Raw genomic sequence first — 7,970 nt, forward strand, 5'->3', positions numbered from 1 at the left:
AAATGGTACTAATTTAATACTAAATATACTGCCAAATTCCTAGAGCACAAGTGGTAATAATAAGTGTTTTCAAAATTAAATAGTCTCAGATGTTAAGGTAAATATGAGTCCAAAATACCGAATTTATATACTGAATATTCGCAATTTAAATTATGAAATTGTAAATATTCATTAGATAAATTGTGATGGGTTCATCTATAATTATTTTTAAAATACTAACGTCAGCATGACTCCAACGCGCCCTTTCACTTGCGTGTATCACGCTCCTTCTCCCTGAGCATTATGGTAATTTTATTTATGCTCACTCTCGCTGTTCACACGGGGAGCATTTTCCTCCTGTGAATATAATGCGAATTTCATCAAAATCTCCTCTCTTCTTTTGTCCTTCAACGAGTCGTTTTCAGTAAAAAATTTCCCCCTTTTTCTCAGCTTGTTCTGATATTGCTCTGAGCTTTTTCAAAATTCGCGTCCCGATTTGGAGCGAGGAAAATGCGGTTAAGGAAAGCTTCCGAGCTTTGATGGGGGGTAGGGCTTTGGATTTTACTTGAATTTTGAGATACGGGAGAACACAGGCTTTTGGTGCGGAGATGTCGAATGGAAGGAAGCCTCACTTCCTCCATGGCTTTAATCCTTCGATCAGCTCTGAGAAATTGGTATATCTGTGTTTCTCTTTCTTAATTTCTTACTTGTTTCCCCAATGCTGTCATTGTGTGAATTAGTTGCTGCATTTTTCTCTATGTGCATTTTCGGATTAGCTGATCTGTTGTAAACTGCTGCGGATTTGGATTTGGAGTTTTGTTGTAGTTCAAAGTACATATCCTTAGTCAACCAGGAACTGTTTGTTTTTAAATTTTGGAGTGGAAAACGAGGTTGACTGTTGGCATTCTAACATCTAATTACTGTTCTTTAAACATTATCTAATAATTGACAATATTCTTCACTTTGAATTGTATTTGCTTGCTCCCTCAATGGTTCATTGAGCATTGTTGGGCATTTTGAGTTAAATAACACTTTTGCTTTGATTAAGTTCTGTATTTTGATAAGTTTTTGACTCATCTATGCTACAGAAAATTCCATCTAAATTTGCCAAACATATGGATGGAGTGACATCTGGGACTGCGTCTTTGGTGGGTCCCAGTGGAAACACATGGTATGTGGGTGTAAGTCAGCTTGATGGTGGCTTATTCTTTCATGATGGATGGACAATATTTGTTAAGGATCACTGTTTGGAGTATGGGGATTCCTTGGTTTTTAGATATGATGGTGATTTTCATTTCCATGTCCAAGTTTTTGATGAGGGTTCATGTGAGAAAGAAGTTGCATTTTGTGCTGATTGCAGTCAAGATGTAACCAACTTTGAAAATCATGCAATAAAGAAAAGAGATAGGAAGAGCTTAGGTTTATTAGACTGCATTGCCGAAGGTGTCCCAAAGAGAATGAGAAGCACTGAAATCCATTCTGAATGTCAAACTAGTGGCCAGGAGAATCAGGTCACATCTAGCAAGGAAGAATACTTGTGTGGAGAACTGGTTTGCTTGAGAGAAATGGAGATAGATGGAAATCCATTGAAAGACTTTGTAACTATTGCCGTACCATCTCAAGGAAAGTGTGTGTATGAGAACTCAGGTAATGGGTTTAGTTATTACGTTCATTCCTTTAACAAAGTTAGGACTATTAATTCCTTTGATGATTCTGACTCCTGTATTTGAAGTAGATGCAACCATTAGTAGTTGGACAAATGATGAAGATGTATGGTTGTCTACACAAGAAGCAGAGAGAGCAGCAAGATCCTTCACATCAAGTTTCCCTAACTTTACAAAAGTCATGAAAAGGTTTAATGTCAGTGGTTCATTCACCTTGGTGAGTAATTGATTTTTCCATGATCTTGCTGCTTTGCAACTTGCATGAAATGCCAAAGCTATCTTTATTTATTTATTTACACATGTATGAATAATATAAAGGCTATTTATGGATCTTGCAAATTTCTTAAGTAGTTGCTCACTTCATCGACAGCTTTTACTTCTAGGATTTGCTTCAGGGACTCAGCACTTATTAATGCCTTAATGACTTTGCTTACCTTTCTTAGTTTCTTAGCACCAGTTCAAGAGAGCTAGTTTAGAAATTTCCTGTTGTCCTTTTCACTTGCCCAAGAAACATATTATTGTCTTGATGCTTTGCTAGGGAGTTGTACTGAAATTTTTTCAGACAACTATACTTCTCTCACCACATGTCCTTTTTCTCTTTTCCACACATAGAATGTCCCTTATCAATTTGCAACGGAACATCTACCCAAATGCAAAGTGAAGATTATGCTTCGTAATTTAAAAGGACAGAGTTGGGTAGTTAATTCCATCCCAACAACACGAGTACAAACATCGCATACTTTTTGTGGAGGGTGGTTGGCATTTGTTCGTGACAATAACCTTGATTTAGGAGATATTTGCATCTTTGAACTTGTTCACAAGGGTGAATTGCGTGTCCGGATTCTCAGGGTGGAGAAGGAAGGGGTGAACGACCATAGTAGTGTCACTGCTCATAAGGTAATACTAAAGAGTACTGCTAAGTCCAATAAAATTTCTTGTTCTATGTTAAAGAAAGCTAGCTTGAAATTTTATGACATATTTGCAGACTGTATCAAATGAAAAAGGAAAACACAGAAGTACATTGAAGAGCTCTTTCTTACATACTCAATTGAATGCTACTGGTGGACAATCAGGTGAGTGATTGTTTGATAAATCAACTGATATTTCTTGCAAAAATTGTCACTCTTCAGTTGAATCACCTCTTTCTGCAAATTTGGCACAGTTACTCGGAAAGGCACCAGTTCTCAAGACAAACTAGGTTCTTCCACTAAGGGCTGTATGTCATTAAAGTCAGCACCTGAAGAAAAAATAGCTGCTCAAGCTTTCATTTCTAGCTTTCCGCATTTTGTTAGAGTCATGAAGAAGTTCAATATTAGTGGCTCATACACCTTGGTAAACTAATTTTTTATTATGTCTTTCTTTCAACTTTTTCTTTTTTTTTCATTAACCTTCTGCATTTTGTTTTGCAGAAAGTCCCATATCAGTTCTCTATGGAGCATCTACCAAACTGCAGAACAAAAATTATCCTCCGTAATTTAAAAGGACAAAGCTGGACAGTAAATTCTATCCCAACAACTAGGGTGCAAACACTGCATACATTCTGTGGAGGATGGATGGCCTTTGTTCGAGATAATGACATCCAAATGGGAGATATCTGCATTTTTGAGTTGGTTGGGAAGTGTGAAATGCGTGTACATATTTGTGCAATTGGGAAAAAAGGTTTGGATTACCAAAATGGGAGCATTTGACATGGCTACAAACAAGAGACCTCAGGATAATTTTGTAAGGAGCAACTTTTAAGCATTTTATTTTTATCTTATTATTGTGGCATCTACAATAAGTCAGTATAACTACATCTGCAATTCAACTATGCATCCATGATTTCTTTTTTAATGGATGTGGTGATGGATATGCAGGATTGCAGGCTGGTCTTCAACTCTCCATTTTGTAAAGGTGAAAACTGGGGCCACATGTTGCTGGACGTTATGCGGGAAGATGTGCATGGAAGATGACTACGAGGATATCATCAATTTGACGTCTGAATTTTGTTGTTTTTGCTGACATATGTGGTTGAAACTTTACATATGATTAATTGTGTAAACTATGTCCAGGTCACTTTTGTAAGTGTAAACTATGTCCAGGTCACTTTTGTAAGTAAAGATTATGTGTAGTGTAATTAGTGCCGGAGATTGCGAGTCCAGCTCTGTACAGAAGAAAGAATTCGCAGCTATTTGAAGGACAAAACTTGAAAAGTCCAAAAAAAGATGAAGCTTTCAAATCAGTAATAAGTACTCCGTATTTTGTCAAGCTACAGGGCAAAATTTGCCTATGTAAATTCATCTCTGTTCTGTTACATGGAATTTTTGGAGAATAGGAAATAAAATCAGGTTTCAAATATTCTTCTACAAAAGTTTATCAAAGAAAAATTAAAGCTGAAAACTTATCCGCACTGAACCAAATTTGTTCAACAATGCCCTAATTCCTCAGTTGGAAGGCCTTTGGCAAGCGGAAAATAACTGCCAGCTGATAAATGCAATCCCCAACGAGGTGAATAATTCAAAGCCAACAACCTTTGTAAATTGCCACCCCAGGCCTCGTTTCAGATAGCTGCAAAGACCATATTATGGCTTAGTCAACATCTGATTATAACATACACAACCCCCCTCCCCCCCCTCTCTTTTAGTGGCAACATTTATGAATGGACTATAATATATTAGTATTACATTAAATCTAAGGAGTAGTTGAACAACTGACCTAGTTATTGACGGCATTGTTGCCACAATCCCGGCAAGTGTATATATAATAGGAATCAATGTCTTGGGTTTGTTTTTCCGCAGCCACATCAGAGACCCCAATGCAGCTAGTGATATGCTAAATACCTGAAGAAATTAAATATAGTTTAGCATCAGGATTAGAGAATTGATAGGCAAAGCATTATCCAGTCTTTGCCTGAAAGGAACTGTTAAATATAGTAAATGTTTAATCATGCAATGTTGATCTTAAATATATATGTTTTTTTCTTTTTCTATTTTTTAATTGGGGAAAGGGGTAGGACTGCTTGATAGAAATGTAAGAATTTGATATTACCAAATTGGCATTTGCTTCCATGCCTTGTAGGATGTACTCCCAAGTGAACTCCAATCCTCTAGCACCCACCCAGAGGGGTGCCAACCTGTGAAGAACAGAATCAGCAAAAGCCCAGCCTGCCAAAAGAAACATTATACATGAAAATAAGATAATCATATCAGCATTTGGTACAATCCTCATTCTGGTCAAGCTTGAGGCTTGATGGTTTATTTTATGTTCACAAAATGAGACTGAAGGAATGGAACTGATCCTATGACTAATAGTGCCAGAGCTATCAAGTGGAGGATGCAATTTGAGGACAGAGAACAAATGATCCAATTTGAAGCCACAATTAGCAGCAGCATAAATGAGGTTACAGTACAATCTGCTTGTGTAGTATATGCTTCATGCAATACCTCGACATAGCTCTTGGCTTTGTACTTATAAGGACTGAAGGATAGCATGGTCAAATACCCATGGCAAAAGGGGTGGGTCACTAGGGTATTATTGGGAATGATGAGTGTTGTAGGTGTCACATGGCTCAACAATGATAAAGAAATGCCTAAACTAGATAAACTCTATAAATCTTCCAATAGGCTGTCCTTTAGCAGCTAATAACCAGGTTTAGTGGTTGTGAGTAAAATCAATTGCCAAAAGAAAGGCAGCTGTGTAAGAATTCATCCTAGTTCTTACAGAACAGCTCAAAGATTACTGACCAAGTCCAACAGCTTGAAATTTGTGATTCTGAGAAATATTCCTGTGCGTCAATTGTGTCAATGCAAAATAAAGTCCCGCAACATCTATAAACCCAATTAAAGCTTTCAACATTTCCTGAGAAAGAAAGAAACATATCTTACAATCTCAATATGCACAGCTAACCAAAGGATAATGGAAATCTAAAAGGAACCAGATGAGAGCAGTAACTTTTGGTAGGAGAAAATATCATAGGTAACATCAATTACTCAACCACTCTTGTCTCTCAGCTTGAATGTTTTGAAATTCAGTTGGTTTATGAATTTAGTTATCTGACCCTACTCTCTAATTTTCAATTTCCAAACCCAACAGCATGAGCAACCATGGTTTAAATATTTCACATAATCACATCCAGTTTCAGTTCGTTGTATACTTAATTCTGAGAGAGACTTAGCAAGCAACAAGACTTATAAAGACCTTATAGCACAACCAAGTCATGCAAACATGTAGAAGTTTCAAATCAACCCTGATTTTCTTTAAGCAGGGATGCACTGTCAACGCAACAAACACAAACTGCAATCCTATATTCCTATTGTACAAGAAAACTCTGGAAATAGTAAGATGTTTAGCTCTATATAAATTATATTTGAACTTTGCTCTACTCAAGACCAGTTCTAAATGAATAGCAATGATCATATTAATGTTATGGTGGTGAATATGATGAAGATCCCAACAAGAGCAGGTAAAGAGATAAAATAAATACCTGGTATGGATCAAAACTATCACTTTCTGATACATTAAGAAATGTTGCAAGGCACACAAGCTGCATAACAACAAATAATATGAATGTTATTTGCTGTAGAACTTAACGGAAAAATAAAAATAAGAAACGAACTTTCAAAATTGAAGTTGATACTCCATGTTATTTAGATGTGAGACAATTTCATGTCAGTTTCTCCATTTGTTAATTGGAAGTCTTTCCCACAAAGAAAAAGGGTTGGACAATCAATTAAAATTCATTCAATCAAACTTGCAATACCTACCTTCACCAATGCTGTTCCAAGATAGACAAGAGCAGCTTTTGTTGAAGTACCAAGAGTATCATACTCAGACCTGAAAAAGTATACCAAACACCATTTACTGATATTCAAAGATCTCCTACTGTCCAAAATATAGGCAGTTCCATATTAATTCCGCTATCAATAATCAAAATGGCAATAGGCCCACGCAAATCCCAGCCAGGACAAGGGGCCATTTCTCCATCAGAATAACCAGCCATATCTCAACACCGGAGATCCTAAATTTTAGTGTTACAATAAGCATTTTCAATGCCATACACTACATTCTAAAAAAAAAAAAAAAATACTTAACTAGATGAATATTTCCTAGAACCTACAGACATATTCAAGGTTGCTTCTCTGGAGTAGACAACTAATTCATGAACTATGTTGCTAGCATATAATTATCTCAAAAATACGAAACTATTAATATTGTACTAGATCGCAGCTGAAAAGCAATTCGAACAGCTAGATTCCGAAACTATACAGAGCTCAGATAGAAAAATTAAGCATAGAACAGTGTAGATAGTGAAATTTGTACCAAACTAGAGTTCAAACAAGAAGATCGAATGAGAAGTATTTGAAATGAGAAATACAGCTATTGCGCATGGAGGATACGAAAATTGGAGGGGGAAAAGAGAGAGAGAGAGAGAAAACTCACAACGGAGTAGCCGAGTAATATACGACGTGTGGACCGAAAGTGAGTATTGCACAGTTGAAGAAGTGGAAAATCGTCATCTTCTTCCTTCGCCTTCTTCTCTCTGTTGCAGAGTTGCAGTCTCCGGCAATGAGAAGTTCAGAGATCACACTGGCTTTGGTAAAGGCCAACCTTCCCTTTGGATTGGATTCTCAAAGTCTGGACGACACTTTATTGGGCTAATGGGCTTTCATCAAGAACATGGATTTTCAGTTATAAGGCCCAACTAAAACACGATAGGGTTCGGCCCAATTACTCTTTTTTTTTTTGCACAGGATTCGGCCCAATTTTATGTCCTAAATTTATTTTTTAATTTGAACTATTTAATTGGTTGATTTTTTTCACTTAATTATTAAATGATTTTGTTTTTCATATCTCATTATGGAGTCATTCATAAGTCATAACCTTTAATGAATATAAACAATTTTATTAACATGTTAGAAATTAAATTCAAACGAAAAGCCATTGACTTTGTGGTCTACTGATACGAAGTGATTCTTTTAAAAGGGGGTCATGGATTTGAGTCTTAATAAGGCGATATTGACTCTTTGTATTGAACAGATACTACATTTACATACCGAAAACTTACATCGTTATAGTTTGGAGAAAGTGTGGACTCTTGCCACAAAAGGAGTGGTTGAATGGATGCTTTCGTCACCAAAAAAAAAAGTGTGTACTCTCTATTGTTATACCGCGTATTATTTAACACCGGTATGTACAATCATGATATATTTGTGGGTAGGGTACGTATGTATTAAAAACTTATATAGGACGTGATAATAATTCTCAGAGACATTAAATTCAATTCAAAGTTGTGCCCATTTCGTGGGTAAAGAAGAAAATAAAACTTTGTGGGGACAAATATCAGAGAGC

At 36.3% G+C, this 7,970-nt stretch overlaps 2 protein-coding genes across 4 annotated transcripts; one reads left to right on the plus strand and one right to left on the minus strand.

Annotated features, from left to right (window-relative positions):
• Positions 1-346: 346 nt before the first annotated feature.
• Positions 347-3,890, plus strand: LOC116029461 (B3 domain-containing protein Os01g0723500-like). Of its 3 annotated transcripts, XR_004100336.1 has the most exons (9): positions 347-653; positions 1,068-1,626; positions 1,712-1,860; positions 2,256-2,540; positions 2,629-2,716; positions 2,806-2,975; positions 3,053-3,365; positions 3,500-3,694; positions 3,725-3,890. XR_004100336.1 is itself a non-coding variant. In XM_031271484.1 (8 exons), exons 1-7 carry the CDS (start codon positions 588-590, stop codon positions 3,329-3,331), a joined length of 1,596 nt encoding a protein of 531 aa, XP_031127344.1. In that variant the 5' UTR covers positions 347-587; the 3' UTR covers positions 3,332-3,365; positions 3,500-3,846. The 3 variants fall into 3 exon arrangements, 2 of the variants coding, with proteins under 2 accessions (XP_031127344.1, XP_031127356.1); XM_031271484.1 differs by having other exon boundaries at positions 3,500-3,846; XM_031271496.1 differs by having other exon boundaries at positions 1,715-1,860; positions 3,500-3,846.
• LOC116029473 (transmembrane protein 147) lies at positions 3,855-7,218 on the minus strand. Its single transcript, XM_031271511.1, has 7 exons — positions 7,062-7,218; positions 6,386-6,455; positions 6,106-6,165; positions 5,366-5,480; positions 4,671-4,786; positions 4,338-4,462; positions 3,855-4,190 (listed from the first exon to the last, which is right to left on the minus strand). The coding sequence occupies exons 1-7, from the start codon at positions 7,136-7,138 to the stop codon at positions 4,067-4,069; spliced, it is 687 nt and encodes a 228-aa protein (XP_031127371.1). The 5' UTR covers positions 7,139-7,218; the 3' UTR covers positions 3,855-4,066.
• Positions 7,219-7,970: the final 752 nt, after the last annotated feature.

This window comes from Ipomoea triloba, chromosome 1, assembly GCF_003576645.1.
Source record: "Ipomoea triloba cultivar NCNSP0323 chromosome 1, ASM357664v1".
NCBI lineage: Eukaryota > Viridiplantae > Streptophyta > Magnoliopsida > Solanales > Convolvulaceae > Ipomoea > Ipomoea triloba.

Coding starts and splice junctions, on each gene's coding strand:
- LOC116029461 (XM_031271484.1), top strand. CDS start 588: ATGTCGAATGGAAGGAAGCCTCACTTCCTCCATGGCTTTAATCCTTCG. Junction 654..1,067: donor CGATCAGCTCTGAGAAATTG/GTATATCTGTGT, acceptor TCTATGCTACAG/AAAATTCCATCTAAATTTGC. Junction 2,976..3,052: donor TTAGTGGCTCATACACCTTG/GTAAACTAATTT, acceptor TTTGTTTTGCAG/AAAGTCCCATATCAGTTCTC.
- LOC116029473 (XM_031271511.1), bottom strand. CDS start 7,138: ATGACGATTTTCCACTTCTTCAACTGTGCAATACTCACTTTCGGTCCA. Junction 6,456..7,061: donor TATTACTCGGCTACTCCGTT/GTGAGTTTTCTC, acceptor ATACTTTTTCAG/GTCTGAGTATGATACTCTTG. Junction 4,463..4,670: donor TGGAAGCAAATGCCAATTTG/GTAATATCAAAT, acceptor TAATTTCTTCAG/GTATTTAGCATATCACTAGC.